The sequence below is a fragment of the Rhea pennata genome, chromosome 15 (genome assembly GCF_028389875.1).
Source record: "Rhea pennata isolate bPtePen1 chromosome 15, bPtePen1.pri, whole genome shotgun sequence".
In the NCBI taxonomy this organism is placed as follows: Eukaryota; Metazoa; Chordata; class Aves; order Rheiformes; family Rheidae; genus Rhea; species Rhea pennata.
In genome coordinates this window covers 9334855-9360600 of record NC_084677.1, presented here as the reverse complement: position 1 = coordinate 9360600, position 25746 = coordinate 9334855, and the positions used below count along the sequence as shown (strand labels likewise).

The 25746-nt window shown below is 36.8% G+C and overlaps 1 protein-coding gene across 7 annotated transcripts in view; it reads left to right on the top strand.

Moving 5' to 3' along the window:
* MARF1 (meiosis regulator and mRNA stability factor 1) overlaps positions 1 to 20029 on the top strand; it is a 31419-nt gene extending 11390 nt beyond the window's left edge. For 6 of the 7 annotated variants that reach the window (XM_062588823.1, XM_062588828.1, XM_062588821.1 and 3 more), the window contains 22 exons: positions 208 to 325; positions 1839 to 2011; positions 2731 to 3162; positions 3672 to 3841; positions 3944 to 4105; positions 4891 to 5080; positions 5745 to 5923; positions 6854 to 6934; positions 7278 to 7514; positions 8315 to 8434; positions 8807 to 8982; positions 9204 to 9424; positions 10199 to 10341; positions 11689 to 11822; positions 12362 to 12564; positions 13063 to 13290; positions 14083 to 14313; positions 14495 to 14707; positions 15438 to 15498; positions 15633 to 15773; positions 16838 to 17008; positions 17561 to 20029. In XM_062588823.1, the coding sequence (XP_062444807.1) occupies positions 208 to 325; positions 1839 to 2011; positions 2731 to 3162; positions 3672 to 3841; positions 3944 to 4105; positions 4891 to 5080; positions 5745 to 5923; positions 6854 to 6934; positions 7278 to 7514; positions 8315 to 8434; positions 8807 to 8982; positions 9204 to 9424; positions 10199 to 10341; positions 11689 to 11822; positions 12362 to 12564; positions 13063 to 13290; positions 14083 to 14313; positions 14495 to 14707; positions 15438 to 15498; positions 15633 to 15773; positions 16838 to 17008; positions 17561 to 17793 (4017 nt within the window). In that variant the 3' untranslated portion in view covers positions 17794 to 20029. The remainder of the gene's footprint in view (positions 1 to 207; positions 326 to 1838; positions 2012 to 2730; positions 3163 to 3671; positions 3842 to 3943; positions 4106 to 4890; positions 5081 to 5744; positions 5924 to 6853; positions 6935 to 7277; positions 7515 to 8314; positions 8435 to 8806; positions 8983 to 9203; positions 9425 to 10198; positions 10342 to 11688; positions 11823 to 12361; positions 12565 to 13062; positions 13291 to 14082; positions 14314 to 14494; positions 14708 to 15437; positions 15499 to 15632; positions 15774 to 16837; positions 17009 to 17560) is intronic. The other variant, XM_062588824.1, reaches the window with a different exon arrangement.
* The last annotated feature ends 5717 nt before the right edge of the window (positions 20030 to 25746 follow it).

Below are 25746 nucleotides of genomic sequence, written 5' to 3'. Positions count from 1 at the left end.
CGTTGCTGAACATCTAGAGTTGAAGGTCATTACTCACCAGAGTAGTTTGGGACATGTACATTCAGATTCATTGCAAATGTGTGCATTCATTTATCTTAATACAAGCTCACTCCTGTGGCTTCTACTTTTGTTAATTTTTGAAATTAGATTCAAGCTAGTATAGTTCATATTCAAGCTTTCCTTTAGAGCATCTTGGTTTTTCCACAGGTAACTGTTGCACATATCAATGCTACTGCAAAGAATGCTGCCGATGATAAGCTCAGACAGAGTCTTCGGAGATTTGCTGATACCCACACTGCACCTGCCACTGTGGTTCTTGTGTCAAGTAAGTGTTCAAGCCATTTGTTTAGAGAGTTCTGTTCCTCTCTTCAATAATGCTGCTTTATCTGGCAGAGTATTATGTTTTTCAAGGGTTGTGTATAGAACTAGCTTTAATTGCTTAAGAATTACAGAATTCAAAGAACAGTTCTGGTTGTAAGGGACCTTCAGAGCCTGCCTGGCCCAACCCTCCTGCTCAAGCAGGGTTGCACAGGACCATGTCCAGTTGAGTTTTAATATCTCCAAGGGTGGAGACTGCAACCTCTCTGGGCAGCCTGCTTCAGTGTTCAGCCACCCAGATAGTAAAGAAGTGTTTTCCATTCAAGTGGAATTTCCTGTGTTTCAATTTGTGCCCATTGCTGCTTGTCTTGTCACTGTGCATGACTGAGAAGTCTGACCCAATTTTCTTGACACCCTCCCATCAGATATTTGTACACATTGATAAGGTTCTACTCTGAACCTTCCCAGGCTAAACAATTGCAGCACTCTCAACCTTTTCTGGTATATCAGATGCTACAAGCCCTTGTTAATCTTCATGCCCTTCATGGGATTCACTCCAGTATGTCTATTGTGTGTTTTTTTTGTTTTGTTTTTGTTTTTGGTTTTTTTTTTTTTTTTTTTTTTTTTTGGGTGCTGGGGATTGCCAGCACTGGACACAGCACTCCAGATGTGACCTCACCTGTGCTGAGTAAAGAGAAGGGATCACCTCCCTCAACCTGCTGGCAATTCTTTTTCTAATGCAGCCCAAGATATTGTTGGCCACCTTTGCCATGCGGACATATTGCTGGCCCATGTTCAGCTTATTCATTAGGACCCCCAGGTCCTCCTCTGCAAAGCTAATCTCCATTGTTAATGATTTCAGTATTAGCAAGGATACAGTAGAGACTATAAGTTGACAGACCTATTTTGTTAAATTGACATTGGAACTTGACATTGATGACAGTTAACATTGATGTGTCCTGCTGAGTGATATTAGGTATGCGTATAGAACCTGTCTAATGTTAGAAAGCTTCAGCAGGAACCTAGTGAAGTAAAACTCATTCAGTCTTCCTTATGGCAACCTTCCGGTATGCTTTGAGGAACACTTCCTTTTTTTTTTTTTTTTTTTTTTTTAATAGCATACTATACAGTTAAAAATGCAAGCCACTGAACTATTTAAGTGGTGTGTATTGTCTTGGGCTTCTCCCTAAGGTTATAATCTGTTTTAAACTAAATAAATGTTTGTTACAAATATATAAAATACCAGTCTAATGCCTTTCCAATATTTTGCTGGAAGTTGGTATTAAAAAGGAAGCCCTTGCATATGAGATTGAATGCTAATAACTGCTGACTTAAGCTATAGCTGTTGAGAAAGCTTGTGACTGTTAGTGCTCACTCATGGAAACTTTTAAGTGATAAATAGAGCCTGTCAAAAGAGGTCTGGAGTTTTGCTTGTTTAATCTGGTTTCTCAAAAAAAAAAAAAAAGAAATTCTTTTTGCATATGTTTTCTTGTATATTTATTTTTTTCCCTTCCCCCCAGCGGATGTAAACTTTGCATTGGAACTCAGTGACTTGAGACATCGACATGGTTTTCGGATAATTTTGGTACATAAAAACCAAGCTTCAGAAGCACTCTTACATCATGCTCACGAGCTTATCTGTTTTGAAGAATTTATTTCAGACTTGCCACCAAGGTTACCACTGAAAATGCCAGTAAGATTTTTATTTCTTGTGCAACAAACATGTCAATGTGTCAGACCCCCCCTTACCCCCCTTTTTTCTAATTTAGGTGGAAAGGAGGCTACAATTATGCTTTTCTAGTATAGTAGCCATGCCTCTTGAGGCTGAGGCGTAATGTCGTCCACAAACTTGACTAGTGTGTCTTTCAGAGATTACTGAGTCAATTTGTACTTTCTATCTTAAGATCGAATGAATAAAATAATAAAAGAACAAAATAATTAAGAGTAGGTAGTAAGGTCACATTCTTATCACTTAGTATTTTATCAGATAATATAACTTACATGCTTTTCTTTCACAGAGAAATAGAAGAGTGAGAACCTATCAGTGTACAAAGGCGATTTTGCAGTGCTTTCCTAATGTTAAAAATAATCTGTTTCTGAGTAGTTTGACTGTCCACTGGATTTTTTTTCCCTGATCCTCTCTAGATCTGCTCTTTTGTTTTTGCATAGCACTCAAGGCCTTTTCTTTGAAAGAACTCTTTAACAATGTGTTCACACACATTTTTTTTAGAGTATACAGAATTCTTGAGTAGTTTAAGGACTACCTTGCTGTTGGATTTTTTCCAACTGAATTGAATGTTGGGAAAAAAGATACTAATTTTGGAACATGTCACCAAAATCCAAGTAAATATTGTTCTTGAACACTACTTGAGTACTGTGATATGAATGAAATCTTTCATTCTCTTTAAACAGGCATGCCATACACTGTTATATGTTTACAATCTGCCAACAAACAGAGATAGTAAAAGTGTCAGTAACAGACTCAGGCGTTTGTCAGACAACTGTGGAGGAAAAGTACTGAGTATTTCTGGAAGCAGTGCAATTCTTCGTTTTTTAAATCAAGAAAGTGCTGAGCGGGCTCGGAAGCGAATGGAAAATGAAGACGTGTTTGGCAACAGGATTGTAGTATCTTTTACTCCCAAAAACAAAGAAATTAGTGAAACAAAAACCTCAAGCTTTGGAGCTGAGAAGGTGAAGTCTCCCAAAAAAGTTAACAAGAACACAAAGTTGTGCCTCCTCAGCAAAGAATCAAATGATCAGTCTTCCAGTACCAAAAGCCCTGCTGGGAGAGGGTTACAGATGCATGGATCTATTGTCAAACCTACAAATGTTAAAAGTTTACAGGTATTTTTCTCCTTTGTATTCCTGCTTTTCTTCATTTTTCAAGAGTTACTTGTGTTACAACTTTATTTTTAACTTGTAAAACCTATTTAATGTGCCACTTCAGTAGTGACTTTCCAGAGTGAGAGCAATATTCATCCCTTTTGAAAGCAGGTAGTGAGTTTAAGGGCGGTTGTGCTCAGTTCTCAGTTTGGAAATATCGTTGCTATTTACTGAGTCTTGTATATCAGGCCACTTCTGACTTTATCAGCATTGGATATGCGTCAAGAATATGCATCTGTTACTTGCAGAGGTACCTAGGGTAATTCTACATGGCGTAGCAACGATATGCATTTCAACCCTGACTGTTTATTTCTGTCACAGACACACACATGCGCAATCAAGTATTCATGGTTCTAAAATGCTAATGAAAATGTAATTAAAAAGTTTTCTGTTAGCTAGGCTTGTAACTGAAAGAAAGCCACTGGCCAGGAAATGTCTCATTCTTTTGCAATGACTTCCTTTTCATGTAGGAGCTGTGCCGCCTTGAATCAAAGACTATCAGTAGAAATACTGAAAACCAGCAAGACCACTTGAGAGAACAAATTCCTTCGCCTCAGAGTAACTCTAATGCAGTGGTTCCTGTCTCTCTGGCAACCAAAAAAATTGGAACAGGAGAATCAACCTACAAAAGTAGTCAGAAGTATGTTTAGAAATAAAGACCTTAATGTTGGCTGCTACTTTAATATGTTAATGCTGCAAAATAATTTGTTTTCTTTTTTTTTTTACATATATTTATAAATAGAAAAGAGACCTCTGCTTCCAGGAGTATTACCAATTCCCCTGTAGATAAAAAAGATAAAGATGAAACTGTATTTCAGGTCAGCTATCCCTCTGCTTTCAGTAAGTTGACAGCTTCAAGACAACTCAGTCCTTTACTCGTGTCTCAGAGTTGCTGGTCATCTCGGTAAGTATCTATGTCATATTCGGGAGGTGGAGTGAGACTGGCCAGTGCTAGCCTACTTACAGTATATACATTGCTTCTTGACATTTGCAAATGGATTGGCATAAACTAAAAACATTATTGTAATATACTATGATTCATCTGATGAGAAAAGCAAGCTAGTGCTGTATAATGGCTAGCTGAGGGTGGATATGAATGAAATAAGATGAAGTGATTGCCTTTTAAACAGGAACTTATTTTGTGTCAATTGTTTTTTCTACATACTGTCTTTATAAAGCTTATAAGAATCTTCAGAGGTTTTATAGACCCTTGTTTCTCAAATTCAGTGCATTTTTTTTCCCTCCCCATCTCTGTTCCCCCCCCCCCCCCCCCCCGCCCCCGGCCAAGAGAATTTAGTGAGCTTGGAGAAGTTCCCTCTAAGAATACAAATATCTGCTCCTTACCAAGTATTAAAATCATTCGAATTAGACTTTTTCAATATGTTAGCAATATATAAATTTGACAGTCTTCTACTAATTAAATTGAGCCACTTTGAAACAGTGTTATGAATGACTTCCTTTTCTCTTATGGGGAAGACTTGTCTTGTTCTCATGTTTTACTTATGTGATAAAATGTTGTTTGAAAGTTTTGTACGTGTGTGTGTGTGTGTGTATACGCACACCAGGAGAATACTTTAAATGTTCTGTCTGTGGACTTGATGTGTTTAGCCTATATCTTGTTTTGACATATATATATATCAGAGTTCTGTAATAACTATTTTAGTTTATATATATATTTTTTTTAACCAGGAGTATGTCTCCAAACCTCTCAAATAGATCATCTCCACTCACGTTTAATGTAATAAATCATACCAGTGGTACCGACTGTCCAGATCCTTTTGCAAATGGTGTAGATGTTCAAATCAGCAATATAGATTACAGATTATCCAGAAAAGAGTTGCAGCAAACTTTACAAGAAATTTTCTCAAGACATGGCAAGGTAAAGGCTAAAATATCTTTATTAAATCTGTCTTTTGGATAGTCCTTGTTTGCATACTAAGGAGCATGTTTGTGGTCTAGCTTTAAATGAGCAGGAAGGGAAAGCTATCCAAACATTACTTTTAAACCTTGTTAAAATGAAGTATTGCATATTTCCCCTAAAAAGATTGTAACATCGCTTGCACTGTCTTCATAGATCTGGTACTCTGAAGTTTTGAATATAAAATTCATAAGTGGCTCATTGGTCATGCAGGGAAGAGATTTAGACTTCCTGACTGAATTCCTAACATCTTAAAAACCACAGTAAAAACTGAGCTGCTATTTCGGATCTGTGTTAAAAGTCATTAAAAAGAATGGAGAGTGCGAAGTAATAAAAGGCAACTATATAGGTTGCTTCTATTTTAGAATGAGCTGTAGGTTGTGTTCTTCTGACAAGTTTTGCACAGAAAGATGCTTGCATTACAGGAATGCTGTAGCCTTGCTTTGGTCAAGGCTCTTTATGTTTAGTCCTTGTTTGCATTGTCCTGTTGGCCGTGCCTCATACTCGGTTCCTATTTGCACTGTATTTGTCTCTTGGCCGAAGCAAGACTGTTATACTCCTGTGTTAGTTTGACTTGGGTTAATATTTTGAGATAAATGCATAAGGCTGTGTTCTTTCCTTGCAGGTAAAAAGTGTAGAGCTCAGTCCTCATACAGATTACCAGCTGAAGGCTACAGTTCAGATGGAAAGTCTGCAAGAAGCAATCAGTGCTGTCAACATTCTTCACAGATATAAAATTGGTAGCAAAAGGATACAGGTCTCATTAGCAACTGGAGCTGCTAATAAGTCTCTCTCCCTCCTTAGGTAATGAGCACTTTGTCATTTTTTTTTATTGCTATAGCATATATTTAATAGCAAGAGGTGAATTAAACTGAGCAAAGGAAGAACAGGAAAATAAAGTGAAATCTCTGTGACCACTTGATCAAAGTGCCTAAAATCCTACTAGATTGACAGTTTATGGTTTAGTAACTGTAGATTAGTATAGTTTAGCATTTTTGCATTGCTTACATCTAATTCATAATACTGATACATACCAAAATTTACCTTGTGTAACTGAGTTAAGGTTATTCTTGGTATCTTGATTTCTTTTTCCTTCCAAGAAAGTGCATACAAATCATCTGTTTTTGAGGATGATGTACACTGTTTAAACACTGGAGTTTTTTAGTCTCAGTTTTCTATATGGAAGACAATAGGAGCAGAGGGCAAATGCTTGTGAGAATAACAGTATTTTGTCCATTTCACTTCCTCATGCTAAAAGAGAATTAGGGGAAAAAATCTTCATTTTTTGTCACAAAAAAAAACTCCAGTAAAAATGGTGCTTGGAGTGTAGCTATTCTCCAGTTATGTAATTCCTGTGATTATATAATTCACAATTTTAGTTCATTCATTTAAGTACTGTCTGCTCTAAGTTCTTACTGTAATGACCACTCTGATAATTTCTAATGGTATACCTTTAATGTTACTCTCTATAGATGCTCAAAACTTTACTGCCACGTGTGAAAATGTAATTCCTTCAGACAAGTTTCCTAAATGAGTTAGCAGAAACATTACTACTTGCACTCCACTGATCGAAGTGTCAGTTTTCATAGCACTGGGATGGAGGGAATGCAGTTCTCTGTCATATTTATAGTTCATAAACTGTATATGTAAATATCTCTTGAATTGGACAAGAGACTACCTAGTTAATTTGAATGTAAACAATTTTGTGCTAATATTAAAAAATTCCATTTATAGCTCAGAAGCGATCTCCATTCTGCAGGATGCACCTGCTTGTTGTCTGCCTGTGTTCAAGTTCACTGAAATCTATGAGAAAAAGTACGTTTTCAGTTGCATTTTTTTTCTTATCTAGTAGCTTTTTCTAATGGAATTTTTGTGTGATCATTTACTGTAAACTGTAGAAAATAATAGAATTGTGTATTATGTTTTCACTATAAGGTATTGCAGCATACTGTTTATCCAGAGATAAGAGTACCAGCAGTCCTTAAAGGTTATACTTTCAGTATTTTACTTAATTTTTCTGCCTTAAGATAAATAGCTTTGTAGGTATCTTAACAATTTTCATAGAATAATTTCTTTTTTTAATCAAAAAATGCCAATTAATGTTCTTTGATTGAATTGGGATTTTATAACTTGTATTAAATTCAACTTTTTCTTTTAGATTTGGGCATAAGTTAATTGTATCAGATTTGTATAAGCTAACGGATACTGTGGCAATTCGTGACCAAGGAAGTGGGCGGCTGGTGTGTCTTCTACCCAGCAGCCAAGCCCGACAGAGTCCTTTGGGATCTTCACAGTCTCATGATGGTTCTTCAGCAAACTGCAGTCCTATAATATTTGAAGAGTTGGAATATCATGAGCCAGTTTGTAAGCAGCATTGCCTGAATAAAGACTTTATGTAAGCTATATATAAGATCTTACAAAATACTTTGTTAACAACAGCATTTAATGTAAATAGGTATATTAAAGTTGAGGAGGATGTCCATAAAGCAATCTCCAGTCATTATTTATGTTTACAAGAATAAATTAGGCAGCAAATAGCGAGATGGCACAGTGAATTTTCAGGGCAGTTCTGGTGGATCTGTCTGTTCAGATAAGATTTGCGAATTCTAGCACGTCTGCCACGAAAGAATGCTTTTCAGCAGAAGCTGAACGATAAACTACAGTCTTTTGGATATTTAGGAGTGTTCTAGATACTTTTACTAGCTTGACTTTTACTATATAATTATAGCTGAAACTGATCTTTATCCTCCAACTATCTTTAGTAACTGGTGATTCGTAATGGGTTAAAGATATCAAGAAACCACATTACGTTTTTAGTTTTGTTTGACAGCAACCAGGGTGTACTACTAGAGTGGTTGTTAGGTGTTTCCTGTTCATTGGCTGGCATGTGCTATTGTTTGGGATTTGGGTTTTTTCTTTTTTCCCATCTGCTACATTTTTTTCTTTTGATTAAAAATATGGTCTTCCAAATGTTGCTGGTGTTCTGTACGTTTGCTCTAGCTGTACTCGTTTTATGTGAGGAAGAGCAGGGGGAAGATGCTTGTGCTTGTACACAGTGGTGTTGTCACCTGCTAATGGTATATTGGATACATGGAGTATAACACTTACTATGGATGTGTATATGGGAGCACATGCATGCTCTGCTCAAACTGAGTATAGGATGAGCACATTAACTTGAACCTCTTGTTATTACAGTGAGCATGAGTTTGATCCAGATTCTTACAGAATTCCTTTTGTGATTTTGTCTCTGAAGACATTTGCCCCCCAAGTTCACAGTCTTCTACAGACCCATGAGGGTACTGTGCCTTTGCTAAGGTAAAGTAGTTTCATTTAGATTTCTAGTGTAAAGGCTGATATGTTAAATTTAAAATTTTTTTTAATAGCTGTCATAATGGTCTGAAGCTACCTTTTGTCTAAAAATCCCATCTTGATATACAGTAGTGTCAGTTTATAGCAAATAAGTGCATTGTGGAAGTATTCGTTCAGAATTCTTGCTCAGCAAAAAATTAAAAACTAATCTCTAAAATGTAAATCTCTAAAAATTGTAATCTGTTAGTAGGCTATTAAAACCTCTTTCTCAGAAAGTGTCTCAAATTCAAGGTATTTAAGACAGTTGCTAAAAAGTTGTGTTTTACTGTTTAATGGAAGCTTTCTTCTTTCCTTCCCCCCCCCCCCTTTTTTCTGAAGTTTTCCTGATTGTTATATGTCAGAGTTCAATGATCTTGAAATGGTGCCAGAAGGCAAGGGTGGTGTTCCTTTAGAACATCTTATTACCTGTGTTCCTGGAGTTAATATTGCCACTGCCCAAAATGGCATTAAAGTTATTAAATGGATCCATAACAAACCGCCACCTCCGACTACAGGTAAGTATTTTTTTTAGAATCTTTTTTTGATTTTAATTTCTTTCCAAAATACTTAAGAGTTGCATAAAGTAATATCTAATTATTAAACTTTATAAAGGGTACTGTAGCTTGATTGTTCATTTTTTTCTGCCTTGCTTTAGGATCTGTAAACATGAGATGATTAGTAGAAGAGTATTAACGGTAGAATGTCAATAATATCATTTTTTTTTCTTTTGTTAAAGATCCTTGGCTTTTACGTTCTAAGAGCCCTGTAGGCAATCCACAGCTTATTCAGTTCAGTAGAGAAGTGATTGATCTACTTAAAAGCCAACCATCTTGCATCATACCTGTCAGTAAATTCATCCCAACATACCACCATCACTTTGCAAAACAATGCCGTGTTTCTGACTACGGATATTCCAAGTTAATGGAGCTGCTGGAAGCAGTGCCTCATGTACTGCAAGTGAGTTAAATGACATTGTTCCTCTTATCTTAGGGCATTTTACTTGTATCCTGAATCATCCAAACTGAGTCCATCAGTGGTTGGCATTATGTCCAGTAAATGCTACACAATTACTTCATCAGCCTTGAAAGACATAGTTATTTGGACTTTGGAGTATAGTTGTTTCCATGCCTTTCGGGACAAGCTACTTCTGTCTCGTTTGTTCTTCCCACCCTCCTGAAAAATACTCATGTGTAAACAAACTGTTGTATTTAATCTGAGCCTCTGGACTAAAGTGGTAGTTGGCTTTTAGTCTGTTGCTCATGCTTGGGTAAAAGGCTTCAGTTGTGCTCTTTATCACGGAACATGGCAAATATTATGTTAGTGTGCTAGGCCGCTATGCGTAGCTTATTATTTGAGAAGGATTTTTATATGAAATAGGAAGTCATGGCCTTTTGTTACCAATAAGTAAATACTGTGATCACATTAGCTTACTGCTTTGAATACCACTTGACTGTAAAATTTTAAAATAACCAATGCGAACAAGTGCAACAATCACAACAGTACTCTTGGAGGAAGCGTTTCTTAATTCCTTGATCACGTGGTCTTTATTATAGAAAACATATGACTTCAAGGCTGCATTTGCAAGTACTGTCTCTATGATGTTTTTATTTTTAGCTTTTTATTTTTTTATTATTTATATACTTTTTAAAATTTTTGTATAGACTAGAACTGACTTCCAACAATATTGTAAAAGAATTCACTGTGGGTGCTAAAAATGAATGCTTCTTTCAGATTCTTGGTATGGGCTCCAAGCGCTTGTTAACCCTAACACACAGGGCTCAAGTGAAGCGCTTCACTCAAGACTTACTGAAGCTTCTCAAATCCCAGGCCAGTAAGCAAGTTATTGTGAGGGAATTCTTACAGGCTTATCACTGGTAAGTTAACAGTAATGACATGTGAATGTGCAGGGCATGTGCATCAACTGTACTTTAAAAGAGGAATCAGCACCTTAGATCTTAGTACAGAACTATAGTAATTATATTCCCTATTCACTGTGATGTGGAATTTCAAGCTTTTAATATTTTTAAATTAAGCTTTCTGGCAGAATGTACTATTTTACTTTAGTAAATAAGTCTATTTAAAACTTTTCAAATTTGAAATGTGTTGTTTCACTGATTCTGTCTGAAGCCATGCCTATAAGGTTGGCTTTATTAAGAATGTCGTGGCATACTTATAATAAGGGTAAGAATGATGAACTTCAATGTTAGGCCCTTTTTATTAAAGGGAAACATTTTCTCAGCTAGTTAGTTTCTAATAAGCAATTTTACTACTTTAATCTGATCTAATGATGATACAAAAAGTAGTAGGGGTAATAACCTTGCTATTGCTAGTACTGTAACATACTTTTTTTATATTGTAAAAGGAAGAGTTTTTTTTTTTTTAAGAACCTAAGATTGACATTTTCCTTAACGTGAAAATAAAAAGTAGCAATCTACATGCTTTGTGAAAACTATATCACTTTAGAACTGGATGTGGTGTACTTTAGTGCATGTGCTGTTGGATTATGTGTGCCAACAGCTCCTTCTTGACTAAATACACTTTTAGTTATATTTTCACTATTGGCAAAAATACATAGGCTGCTTCTTAACCTACTAAATGTGCGTCTCCATTGTCGTCAGCTCTAGCAATTTCTCTAGTAGAGGGAATGTGGACTAGTCATGCTTCCGAGGGAAAGGGTTAAGGAGAATAAAATCTCCTATATTACCTAATATTGTGGACCTTAATCTGATGCTTTCCAGGTTATGGTCTCTGCCTTCTCTTGAGGTCTCATCTTGTTTAAGATCATCTGTCTTTAACTATTAAGCAAATATAGACTGCAAAAACTGTGGCCATATAGGATTAAGGAGATGTGTATTATAATTAAGTCTTATTATATCACTTTTTTTTTCTAAGCTCAGGTTTTATGTTGTCCCTTACCACTAGTAGTTTGAGGCATCCAGTGGTTGGCATATATAGCTTTTTCTTTCTTCTAGTGGTGTATGAACAATCAGTGTAACTCTTATTCTCTGATTAGCCTGGGTAAATGTCTTAGTTTAAGAATACTTCTGTTCTTTTGTGTCTCATATGCTGGTATTACATGCAATACAAAAATAGTGCTTGTTTTGATTGGAATTTGAGGTTTATGTTAATAACATTCTTCTGTATAAATTAATAACTTTCTCATTTTTGGCTTAGATAGAATGCATTAAAACTTTTGTTTTACAATTTTCTAAAACTTCTAGGTGTTTCTCTAAGGATTGGGATGTTACTGAATATGGAGTGTGTGAATTGGCTGATATAATATCTGAAATTCCAGATACAACAATCTGTTTGTCACAGCAAGATAACGAAATGGTAATTTGTATTCCCAAAAGAGGTATGTCTGTGTACTTATTTCACTGTTGCCAAATAAATTGTTCTTTGAATATTTTAAAACTAACTGAAGCAAATAAGTGATTTGATTATTTATTTTCCTTGACAATGAGTGTTCTTCACCACTGTGAGCATATGCTATCAGAACATCATAACTAAGGGTGTTACGAAATTCTAGCACATACAAAATGTCAACACTTCTATAAAGGAATTTACAAGCAGGTGGCAAAACACATGAAATAATACTAATACTTCTGAGTGTAGTAAAGGGTTTTTTTTGTGGAATTGTTGAAGAGGTCGGGTTGTTTCTGTACAACCCAAATATCAAAGTGTTTAGTTATTTAAAAGCCTTCTAAAATGCTGTTTGACATCTTAGACTGTATACAGGTAAGCTTAGTACAGCTCTTTCCCCAGTGGTAGAAGAAAACTTGATGCAAAAAAGCTGCAAGTCAATCACTATATTCTTTTTTTATATTTCCTGCTGTGTTTTAAAATAGATGTGTTGGTGCTTAGCTCTAATGGCTTTTTGTTTTTTAATCTTAGAACGTACGCAAGAAGAAATTGAAAGAACAAAACAGTTTTCCAAAGAGGTAGTTGACTTACTGCGGCACCAACCCCATTTTCGAATGCCCTTTAATAAGTTTATTCCCTCTTACCACCACCACTTTGGTCGTCAGTGCAAACTTGCTTATTATGGTTTTACAAAACTACTTGAACTCTTTGAAGCCATACCAGATGTCTTACAAGTAAGTTCTTAAACACAGCTGTTGACTTTAGCATTTTTTCTGATAAGATCTGCACAACCATTTGTTTAAACAGGAGTTATTTCTTATAATTTTCAGTGAATTGTAAACTGTGCACCTACATGTAACGTTAGCCAGATGTATTTCAGAAAGACTTTGATACAGCTGTTTTAGTAAAAATGTCCAAAGTTTTTAATCATATGCAGACTAAGTTGATTGTTAACAAGTTCAAATTATCCAAATTGAATTTATAAGATTCAGTTTATAGAAGTCGACCTAAGCTTCAGTTCAGTTGTGTTAAATTTACTTGAGAAGAAAAAGGTAGTAAGTATTTTGTTTGCTTACTTCATGCCTTTGTTCAGAAGTACACTTTTTACTTGCTTTGTAGACCTCTTGTGAGGTAGGTAAACTAATGGTTGCCCGAGAGTACTGAATTCTGGTTGTAGATCACATTTTTCACTCTAATTAGGTTTTTAACAAAGTGTGATTTTGGTTTTGTAGGTATTGGAATGTGGGGAAGAGAAAATTCTCACACTCACAGAGGTGGAACAAGTCAAAGCAGTAGCTGCCCAGTTTGTTAAACTGCTGCGGTCTCAGAAGGACAACTGCCTTATGATGACCGATTTACTTACAGAATACAGTAAAACGTTTGGATACACACTGCGTCTTCATGACTATGATGTTAGCTCAGTTCCAGCTTTAATGCAAAAACTTTGCCATGTTGTAAAGGTAATCCTTTACCGTTGTAGTTTTTTGCTTTAGAAAATATGCAGTGTTGTGTTAAGGAATGTCAGTACTTTGTCTCAAAGTACTGGTCTAAGTGTGCTTGATACTGTATTTTAGAAAAAAATATTACATTAACTTGAAAAAGCACATTTTTCAAAGGGGATTTTTACATGTACCTTGTATTCTTCTGTGATGTTCTGTAACTTTTCAACTTTTTTCAGAAAACTCATGCTAGTTTGGCAAATTGCACTTAAAACGTATTGTAGTGCGCTTTTTAATAACAAAAACGGTAATTTCCCATATGGTTATCACGACTATATTACGCATGTCATGATAACTATAGTAGTTCTCAATATCTTAATCCTTCACATTGGTTATTTGTTCTGTGATTTGAGGCTTTGACTTTGAACTTAAGTTTATAGGTGATTTTATATTTCATTGGAAAAGATTGGTTACTTTTACATAGACATGGTCATACTATTCTAGTTGTTCCTACTCTGTTACTTTAGCAATTTCAAGCTGGAATTCAATTAAATCAGCTGTCTTGGAACATAAAGTAAAATCATGTCTACCATATGGACAAAATTTGCCACACAGTTGTGTGGGGTTTTTTAATACATATTTAAAGTCAATTTTTCTGTGTAATAAGCTGCTCTATCCTGTGTGCTTTGGGCTAAGTAGTTTCGGATGCTGCTTATCTTTAAATTATGCTCAAACCAGTCCCAGCTACACAAGCTTATTCATAGATTAATCCCTTTTCTGTCTCTAACTCCATTCCAAACTCATTTTTTTCAGGTTGTTGACACAGAGTCTGGCAAACAGATTCAGCTGATAAATAGAAAATCTCTGCGGACTCTGACTGCCCAATTATTAGTTTTGTTGATGTCTTGGGATGGAACATCCTTTCTCTCTGTTGACCAGCTTAAAAGGCATTATGAGACAATCCACAGTACTTCTCTTAATCCATGTGAATATGGATTTATGACCTTAACTGAACTCCTGAAAAGTCTACCTTACTTGGTTGAGGTATAACACTTTTTTTTTTTTTTTTTCTTTGTGGGGGGGTGTATTTTTTTTGGTTTGTTTCTTTTCCTCTTAAGGCATGTGTATCTCAAGGTTTTTCTTCCTGATGTGTGTCATATCTTGAAAAGACATTGACTAGAGGATACACTCTCATTCATTCTATCTATCTTTTCTTTTAATACAGGTTTTTACCAATAGTGCAGCAGAAGAATATGTGAAGCTTACAAATTTGTATATGTTTGCAAAGAATGTAAGGTCCTTGCTTCACACATACCATTATCAGCAGATTTTTCTTCATGAGTTCCCAGTAGCATATAGCAAATACACAGGAGAAGTGCTACAGCCTAAAGCATATGGGTGCAATAATTTAGAAGAACTCTTGGGAGCAATTCCACAGGTGTGAAGAATTCTGTTACTGAAAAATTATGCTGAGATTTCTGCATGGATTAAAAATAGTTACATTACTGAAGCTTCTGACAGTATGAATTACCAGAATAATTACCCCCTCTAAAGAGGGATTATACCAGTTGTATTTCAGTAGATGCCTCTGAAGAGTCTAGACTGCATAGTAATAAGAATAAAGTAATATGTTCTCCTTCATATTTTGGTCAGATCTTGCTTAAGAAGTATGCCTTGTGAGGGCATGAACAGCCTTGGCATTTTTATCAGCTGAAGTATTTTCTAAGAACTGTACAATATTGAAGTTTTGCTTTGTTCAGGGTAGCTTGGTTCCTGGAGTGAGGAGCTGAGCTCCCAATTGGTAGAAGCACCATGTAGCAGAGCTTTGCTGTGGCATCTTGTCATCCGAATGCATTAAACACTCTAGTTCTGTGATCTAATTTATGGTTATAAGCTTTTTTCAAGTAAACTGGTCTTTCTCAAGTGTAAGAAAATGGAATTCTGAAATTTTGTATTTAAACGTATGAAGCTAGTAGACTCGCTAGACCTATGCTTTGTTAGGCATCAATTCTTTAAGACAAAACTTTTAATTGGTAATATAATACCAGTTAGCAATATGATTTGGTTTACTTCTAGAGTGTCAGTGCTAGGCTGAATGAAAGGTAGTGAGTAAGCTGCTTTAGGCTTTGAGGCTAATGTGCTGTTATTTAATTATGTTCCCCCCGTAGGTGGTCTGGATTAAAGGACATGGTCATAAGAGAATTGTGGTACTAAAGAACGACATGAAAAGTAAGCTAGTTCAATTTTAATGTAGTATCTTAAAGTGTTGTGTTCTGTTAGTGGGTGTGGTGTTTTTTGGGTTTTTTTCTTTCCTTTTTGAGGTGACTTTGGTAAATGAACCAAATGAACTTGCCTTTTTGTAGCTCGTTTTAGCTCACCCAGTTTTCCCCCTGCTGATCATGTGGATGATCATGGAAATCAGCTTGCTGACCATAATGGACATATTATGGAGATTCCAGGATCCACTTCATCAATGGAATTAAGTCTAGGAACACCTAGCAATGGTAATGCAGAATTGATTTGTATAATAAATCTATTTGATCTTTGGGGAAATAAGCAGTAAGCAAAGCAGCATGGGGGAAAACTGTGTGAGTTGGTTAATCTGAGCTTCTGGAGATGCGCTTCATGGCTTGGAAGCTGTTAAACTTTTCCAGAGTATATAGTTAGGCATGTGGCCCTTGGAAAGGGCATTTGTTCTCTTCAGCTGTCTGTGCGTATGTATGTATGTATATACACACACAGCCATAAGAATGCTGTTTCTCATTGATTTTTGTAGGGGAAATTGAAGTCTGTATGCATAAAGCTAAAAGCTAATGAGGAATGATAGTCAGTAGTGTATTGTGCTAGGAATATTTGCCTCCATCTCCTGATGAGACTAATAATTTGTGTCTGTGATATGCAGCTAAATAGCCTGTTTGTTGCTCATAAATTTGCTGATAATAATGACAACTAGTATAAACCTGTTTTCAGATGGAAATAACTGGAAAATTGTGACCTCGTAGCACACATCATGCCGTGGTCTCCAATTGTTTTGTTGCCTCCAAGTCAGAGAATTTATGAACTAGTACTTGAGGTATAATTTCGGCAGTCTAGGGCTTTCCATCTTAGTAAGGGCAAGTCACTTTATCTTGAAACTTTCAGCTTAATTTTCACACATGAGTAAAAGTGTTAATTGGTAGATAAATAGCTGATAAGGTCTTGGTACGTATATGAACAAGTTGTCTGGTAACTTTCTATTTCTGTAGAATATGCTTCTTCAGCTCTTCCTCTGTTGCTCAAGTTTAGCAAACATCAGATTTTAATACGAGGGTATACTAATTCAGGCAAGCAATAGATTGGAATAGTTTTGCTTTATTTTTGCTGTATTTTGGTTAGATGTTCTTGGTCTCGACAAAATGGCTCTTATGTGAATTTGAGATTGATTAAAATTAGTTTAATGTTAGTAATTTAATTCTGCTATAGTTCTTAAATCCTCAGTCACGTCTGAAGACTTGGCACTTACCAGGTCTGAAATAGTGACACCTTCATACTTGCAGATACTTTGAAAGATATTTCCTTATTTTTGTAGTTTCTAGCCAAACTGAGCAAGAACTTCTTTGCCTCACAAATACATCTCCTGTTGACCTCTTGTGTGAGCCAGTTCCTTCCTGCCTACCATCCCCGCAACTGAGACCTGATCCAGTGGTTCTTGAGTCTGCTGATCTCATTCAGTTTGAGGAACGACCTGCACCTCTCTCTGGTAAGGGTTTGCTTGCCTACATAGTACTAGTTGTGGATGATAACTCATGATCTAGAAAAGAGCATCAAACAAGTGGTTGATTTATAAAATTATGTTTTGAAAAAGTAATTTTGTAGTACAGTGGAGTGTGTTGGCAATGCAGGCTCTACCAGAAGGTCTTGAGTACTGACAGTAATTATCCTGCAGTGATTCTCTGTGGTGAACTTGAGGTATAACCTCATCTACTACTAAACCTGCGTCTTGCCTGTGGTAACTTTTTCACCTCAGAAATTTTGTAGTACTTTGTTCAGCACTGAGAGGCTTAATGCTTGAGAATTGAATTAAACCTACTAGATAGTACATGGTAAGGACTGTAGAGCCAAAAGCAAAGATCAGCTGCAGAGGTAAATATCAGGCACATTACAGTTTCAGATCAGACTGACATTCTTAAATGTTTTATTGCATGTTGCCAGAGAAAATGTGGGTTTTTTTTTTGTTTGTTTGTTTTGATTTTGGTTTTTTTTTGGCCCAAGAACAGAACATCTATAAACTGAGTTGTCTTACTTATTTTAGAGATGATGATTTTAACAGAAGAAGAAAAACAACGAATTGTTACTACAGCTCAAGAAAAATTGTCCTCTGATTCTGTGGTATCAAATGCCACAGAGAGTACTTCAGTGCCTCCCTGTCAGTCCTCTGAAACCCAGCTAACCAAGGAAGTAATGGACAGCCCAGCCAAAAAGCAACACAAAAACAAGGTGAAATTGGCAGCAAATTTTTCACTTGCACCTGTAACCAAGCTTTAACTCTTTCTTCTAGTGTGAAAGACAAATACCTTTGGACACTGCACAGAAAGCTATTTGCTAACCCCTACATATTTTAATGAAAGGCCTAGAAGAATTAATTTGTATTTAGATGTATTCTGTGAAGATTTTGTTCCTTTTACACTGAACACAGCTGTCAGCAAAGCAGAACTTTTTCTATTATTTTGAAAAAAAAAAAATCCAGCATTCATTAAATTATTCTTAGATTTTACATTTTTTCATAAATAAATGTGTGTTCAGTAAAAGCAAAATATAAATTCAACTAAAATGGGACAAATTTTATTTTCCTTAAGCCTTGTTGGTGGTTTAATCATACATGTAGCATATTATATTCTATAGGCTGTTGCTTACTGGTATTGTTTCAGACAGTATAAATAAAATGCATGATCTGTCTTTCAAAAAGCCTGTTGAGAAATTTTAACTTGCTGAACTGAAATGACAAGAGTGAGGCAGTTGATTGTATTCCAGAGAAGAAACTTGTTTTTTGCTCCTTCAGATGACTTGTAACTGCATAGTCAATTCTTTTGTGTAAAGATGTCTGTAGAAGATTATGTGGGTTTTTTTGCAAAATTTGTTTTAAATGTTTTCTGTAGCTTTCAGTTCCATTTAGGAGCTTTCTAGGACATTAATGTTTTAAGCTTCCCTTTTATGTTTAGTTCCAGTCTGGCATGGATTTGGTTAAGGAAAAGACTGTCTTGGCGTCATGAGTTTAAGATACAGACACACGTTTTTATTGTGTCTAGAAATGAAGTTAGAAAGATTCCAATATTTCTAAAATATGCATTTAATGCATAAATTATGGATAATGGAGCAGGTCTTATAAAAATGTGTTGCGATGGAAGGTATTGATGCTATTTCCACTTGTAAGGAAAACTCTAGCTGCATGTGGAAATGCTAAGGTTGTTCTGCTTAACCTTGTTTTGTATTTTTTAAGCATGTTCAGTAAATGGGAAGCTTATTCTTTGATGTGCTGTCTTTTAACTGTGTCTGTTTTTATTCTAAAGTTTACTTCTAGTGTTGGAAGCTCTTTTCTTTCAATTTGTGGTATCCTGTGTTGCCTTTTGAAAGGGCCAGTCTTGGAAGAGAGGTGAAGTTAGTGGAGGACCTTAACTCTAGTTAGCAGAAACGTCCAGTGAATGAGACTTTATACCCATTTTGGGTAACCGTGGCATTTACAATGGGTTGTATTTGCCAGGCAGCAAATAAACTGCTTGTAGTAGTGAAAGAACCTATACTAGAGGTTTTCCACTGGCCAACAGGGATGTTTTAGAGTGATTCTGTTGTAATATGCAAGTGAGAGGAAGTAGGCTCCAATTTCTTAGCCAACAACAGGAGATACCATTGAATAATGGCTATAGACAGAATTTTACTAGTCAGACTTTTGTTATAAAATCTTTTAAATTTAGCTAAGTATTACCGGTAATAAACTTATAGCCATTATGAGTGCAGAGAAACACTTGGAAGTTTTTCTGGGCATTATGGCACAGTATTTGAGTCCTTAGTAAACATCTACAGACATACTGCTATAGAAATTGAAGTATAGATGTAAGCTTTCTTAGAATGCTTTTAATGAGTTAATGTAAGAACATCTGTTTTCACCTTACTTAATATGATATGGTTAACATTGATCACTTAGATCTTTGTTTCAAAAGAGCATGCATTGGGAAAAAAGACCAAGCTGAGACTATATTTTCATGAGATGCAGTTACAAGTCATCCAGAGGACTAAAGAAAACCAGATGTTTGAGACTACAGAGGAAAAATGGTATTTGTAAAAGTGTGGAGGTTATACCATTTCTGGAGGTCAGCATATCTTTTCTGGTTTCATGTGTGATTCTGATTAAGTCGCTGTTTGAAAGTAATAGAATAAAACTTTTGAGAAGTTGTGTTCATAGTGTAACAAAATAGCCAATTGAATTGCAATATATTTTTTTATCTGAAGGGTTAAATGAATGATGTGACTTACAGATTTAAAAGCATTGCAACCATGAAATTCTTTAATTTAACAATTAAATGTACTACTTCAGATTCATGTCTGTTTAAAAAAAATGTCACTGAAGCCCTCCCTCAATTTATGCACTATCTTTTCTTGGGGTGGGAAGGAGAAAAATCTTTTCTTAGCTGTCTACTTTGTTTGGACACTTTCTTTTGTGGCTCAAGTGCTGTTTTGTGTGTTGGGACCAAAACGTTGTGTCAATAAAATTTTCAAGCAAGCATAACTCTTGTCCTTTTCTGAAGAGCTGAAGAAGCTGTCCTAGAGTCCTAACTTTGGTCATTCACATGAAGTTTAGTCATCCAGGCAGAGCAGAGAGCTAAACTTGTGGATTTTACAGAGGCAAAAAAGCCATGAAACTTTAACCTGCAATTCTGGAGAATGTGATGGTTTCTCCAGTTTTTTGCAACTCAGATATTAGTACTCAGTATATCTTACTGCTCTTCATATAATGCTGTTTAGGGTGCCTTTCAGAAGGAAACTGTAGAAATTCTTGTCCTAGAGAGAAGAGAAATGGAGAAAGAGTTGTAAATGGAAAAAAAAATGGAAATTTTCTCTTGAATTTTAATCTCACTTTGAAATATTAAAGTTAATGTGACTAATTTTGGATGGAGTGTTACTGTACAATATAGTTGACCAGTTACCTTTGGGATAGCATTGTTTTTAAGATTGTTGAAGATGGTGAATATCCAGCAGCTTCAGGCTTGGTACCCAAGTTGCTTTGCAGCTTTACTAGTGAGCACTTTGAGCTTTACTCTGAATCTAACGAAAAAAAAAATAAAATTTTTAATCTGCAATTAAATTGGACTGTTCTCTCGTATCACAGTTTTATAGGAGAAGAGTAAAGAGCTGGAAGAGCTACTTAGAAATTTTTTGTAATCTTACTTATATTCTCATTAATGGGACCAGTAAGTAGAACTCTCTACAAGAATAAATTATGCCAGGTCTACCAGAGGTAAGTGTTCAGTTGACCTTGCAGAGTACTTGGTTGTTCAGTCAATAATTTCAAAATAACTACTTAAAAACTTGTTTTAAATTGAGATTAAATTAAGAACTTCCTGTAGCAGTTTAAAAAAAAAAAAAAAAAGCTATGGTCACCACTTTGTAATTTTCTTGGTAGTTGTGAAAGGTTTAGGTATGCATATGGATAAAAATCTGCATATCACCTAACGTGTGATTAACTTCAGAATATGAGTTTGATTTTTAATTGTTCTTTCATTATCTTGCTTTGAAGATGCACTTTTTTAGGTAAATTATTTAACAGTCACAATAAAAACTTAATTTTTCAAAATGGAAATGGTTTGTTTTGTCTGACTTGGGTATTATAACAAAATAGTGTAATTGCATAGTTGAATTCATGTTTCTGCTAACTGACTAAAGAAAGCATGACAAGGAGAGACTTGAGCCTAGTGAATGAGAAGTGTGGCAGGGAAGTGACTTATTAAATGTCTTAGATAAGATGTTGAATAATGCTGATAGGAAGCATGGCTATCTGAGAGCAGAACAAGTAGCACAGTGTCTTAGTGTATAAGTTGCTGAAAAGAAGAGCTGACAAAAGACTGACTTTGGAGAAAGTCAATTTTTATGATGATGGACAAATGGGAGGGAAAGTAATCTTTCTATACAACAGGCTGATTTGGGGGTTTGGACATGGTCAAAAGACATTGCGCTCTCTACTTTAGACTTAGGGCTTTGGTGGGGGAGAAAATTTGAATTGTGTGGCCTTACTAAGCTAAGCTTAGATACCCAAAAGGTGAATGAAAATCTGAGTGATATCAGGGAATCCTGCTTATCAGTCTGTGGGAGTGATGGCTTCCTTCTAAGGCTTCCTTTTAATTATCACTTAAATTTGCAGGTTACTTTTTTTTAATCCAGAAATGTCCCTGCAGCAAACTCTTTTGCCAGTTGAATACTTGATCATTTTTGTGCATTTGAAAACCAGAGGTCTTTGTTTTAGTGACTTTTCATTTAAAACTTGACTGTAATGATACCTGTTCAGTCTGTGTGGCCATAGAAAGTCAGGTGCTAAGGTACTTTAAAGTCAACATCTCACGGCTATGTAATACAATGCCTTACAGTGAATATATGCAATGGAACAACTGGGATACCTACGAGCTTCCTGGTATTTTCCTGCAGTTTAGCTGAGCTTCCTGGTATTTTCCTGCAGTTTAGCTGATGTTCAGAGGAGAACATGATACGATGTCTGTATTCTTCCAACATATGTTAGAGCATCGCTTTTAATGTAGCATTCCTTTTGATATATGAACTGGTTCTTTTTAATATTGTATGGTATAGAAGAGGAGAAAGATGCTTCTGAATTCAAGTTACTGTTAAATTGCTTTGTAATGTTGCACATATGTTACAGGAAACGCTATGTCATTGATGCAAATAGCAGAGAACAGGACTCTGTCAAACTTCTGCGAATGCTACCTTAAGGTATTGTTTCTGAGTGCTTTCTGTAGAATAAGAAATGCTTCTGTCTGATCAGTTCAAGGCCTTTTCTAGGTGCTCCTTTAGTCCTAGCCTATCCATAGCTCCCTTGTGTCTAGAATGTTTAAGCAAAAGGCTTTCAGTTTTTTGTTTTTCCTCTTCTGGTTATTTGCCACTGACAGTGTTGCATTTGTTTCCCCCTAAGCATTTGATCATACAGGTTAACTATAAGCAGTCACAAGCTTGACAGAAGAAGCATAACAGTGCTGGTTGTACTTAGAGGGAGAGGATCTCAGTGCAGCTTGGTATGTTTGAAGACCTCTTAACTTTAAGCTCAAGGATTAGGCCAGGATTCTGCAATGAGGACTCAAGGTTGTCACCAACAGAGTTGTGATAGAGAAGAGGATATTCTGCATGAGACCTAGGCACCACACTTGATTGCAGGTAAATAATGAAATCTCACCTGAAGAGTTGGATAAACACTGATTTGGGAAGGGAATTTGTAGAAAAGCAATAAAGGGAAGGGAGGGTGAGGAACAGCTAGTGCAATAGCCCTGTAACTATTGATTATTTTCGTATTTTCTTTGAAATTAAGGTGGTGTCGGGATGGGAAATAAGTACGTGGAAATTTTGGGATATTCTCAGAGGTTACAAAAATTAAGGATGAAATGATAGGATAGTAAAAGTGTTGGAGGATGAATAGGAGAAATTCCTGAAAATGAGATCTCTGAAAGCTTGTGATCATTATCTTGAAGGGCTGATACCCTGCAGGGTTTCCAAGCTATCCTGCGCTTTGTTCAAAGCATAGACAACGTCTGTAGGAAGAGTAACAGTGCAGTGGCAGGATGACAGCTATGGAAATTCCTTGCCCTCACTAAGACACCTGACCACCCAAAAAATAAAGCTAGGTGTTTGTGCGCCACATCTTCCTACCCTTACAGATGGTTTGTGTAGCGTAGATGAGCATAAAAGCAGGCTTGTACTTCAGGTGTTTAGCCCTGTACTGTGTGTTATAGGGGACTGTTTCGAGTCCTGGGACAAACAGTAGAAGTCCTGGAATGTTCCTCTTAACTCATGAGGATAGAGGTGATTCCCTTGGGAATGATCTCTGTGGTCTTTTGAGCTTGAGCTTTTGAGTCCTTAAGTAACAGCCTTCAAAATATATCCGGGCAGGATTTTGGGGTTATTATCACCCAATCTCATATGCCTGTTTAGAGCAGCCTTTGCCAGCTCAATAGTAAAGCAGCTTGTGAGCTGTGACCTTGTGCTAGAAATAAGTTTTTGGTTTTTTAGCAAGAGGGAAGGAAGGTGAGAAACATCTGTCCCAACTATTTTTGAGCTGACACTCAGCTGACATGTCACCTTGAGAGCTTTGGAGTCTGTATTACTGCCAAAAGCTATTCTACTTAGTATATAGCACATCAAGTAACGCTGTACTGACTTGCATCCTCCCTTGTGCACTGCTGCTGGAGTGCAGAACACTATAAAGCTTTAAGCATTTCAGCATTCAGATGGTACAAGGCTCTCAAAGCACAACCATATATCACAAAGGTACAAAAATCATGCACCAGCCTTTCTCCTGTTGGATTCAAAAGGCACGTAGAGTTCAGGCAGGAAACTTGCTTTGCATGCTGAGAATTACCAGTAAATAATACTGTTTATAGGTGTAGGTGGGATGAGGTAATTAGCTCATGGGGAGTTCAGGATTAGCTGTAATCATCTCTGTTGGTTTTGAGCTTTCTTAAACAACTCTGCAATTTACCTGAAGCATCACTTTTTGGAGGAGGCCCAAGCTCTAAACTAAAGTGCTCAACAGGCCAGCAGGTATTTCCTTAGCTCTGCGCTAGACCCTGCTGATCTGTTGCGTGCAGCCTCCCCAGCTGCCCAGGGAGCAGCATGAGATGAGGTGCGCGCACTGAAGCGTGCTTGATGCAGGAGCCCTGCACGCTATGAGGACCGTGGTGGGAATAGATGGAGGTTGCAGAAACCTTCCAGCTCTGAGCAGTCTTCATGGCAACGAACTCTGTGCTTTGCCTGCATCCTAGGCACACTGTGTGTTCTCCTGGATGGCGCAGGATGCGAGAATTGTTCTACGTTAGTCTTTGCGCCTTGTAGCACTTGCCATCCTTCAGACTTTCACATCAGACCAAAGGCATTACAGCCCTGTTTCTCCAGACCATGGTGAGGTCAAGAACACCTACCCTCCCTTAGGATTTCTGAGGACCCATCTTTGCCCCCGTTTAGATGGATAAATGATCTCTAAGGGTAAGTCTGCCAAAACATATGTTACATTCTTCTAACTGGTATAGAACCTGGTGGCAGTAGTGTATTGTGCCAAAGCACACTGAGCTGCTTCTTGCTGAGACAGTAGTGGGCTGACTGGTGACGGTGTTCCAGAGTTCAAGATGCTACCTCAGCCCCTGAAAGGGAAAGTGTTTGCAGGTAAAAAGCTGTCATTCTTTTTGCCTGCTGGGAAGATGTTTCTTGTGAATTCTCTCTGTGTATGCATCATCTGAGTGCCAACAAGCACAAGAGACAAGTGCATGATTGTAAAAACAATTTTAAATCTGTCATCACCTTCGTGGCTCCTAGGAGTGAGTGGGATTTTTTATTCAGTTAATACTTAATTTTAAAATAAGGATTTTAAATCTCAACACAACTTGCTCTGCTCCTTCCTTGGTGCTGTGTGTCTTCTGTCTTGCTAGTGAAGATACTGCTGGCTCATGCTTCAGGAGGAATGTGCTCCACATCCTGTGGTAGCTGCAGTTGATCAGATAATCTCATGCCCTCTCTATAATCCCTCTGTGGACCTGCTTTTATTTAATAAGTTGACTGAAGGCTGTAAGGCTTTATTGATTAGGCTTATTGTGTGGTAGTTACAGAAAATGATTATAGCTACAAGAAGCTAGGGAACTTCTGCATTCACAGCACTTCATTAGAGCAGTGTTGTTTGCCCAGTGAAACAAAGCTGGGTTTTGTCCATGGCAGGGCCTGGCCTGCAAGTTGCTTAAGCAGGTAGTAATGTGACAGAGGAATGCTTGTAAGAGCTGCAATACTAGTACTAGCCTTAAGGGGGAAAACTTTGTTCTTTAATCAAGCAGAGAAAGTCTGGATGATGCAGTCACTGGGTGTTGTTGATTTGTCATTCCTCAGTTGAATGCCATCGCTGTTAAATATTCCTTAGTTCACTCTAAACACCACAACTTTCTTAATGCAAACTTTAATTTCACGTCTGTATTCATTTCCCCTAGCAGGAAGTTTGAAGCAGTGAAAACAAAGAAGCGACATGGGCTCCAGCCCCAGATGCCCGTGCTTCCCTCTCACTCCCTGTGTGTGGCCACGTAGCTTTTAAGACCTCTGCGCATCTGGTTCCTGAGCATCTCCAGAGCCCAGCACTACAGGCAGCACCTGCAATCCACCCCTGGTGCAGACTAGGTGATCCAGAGACTCTTCTTACTGCTGTTAGAAGCATTCTCACTTGGCAGTGTGTTTCACTTCACTCAAAAAGATTCT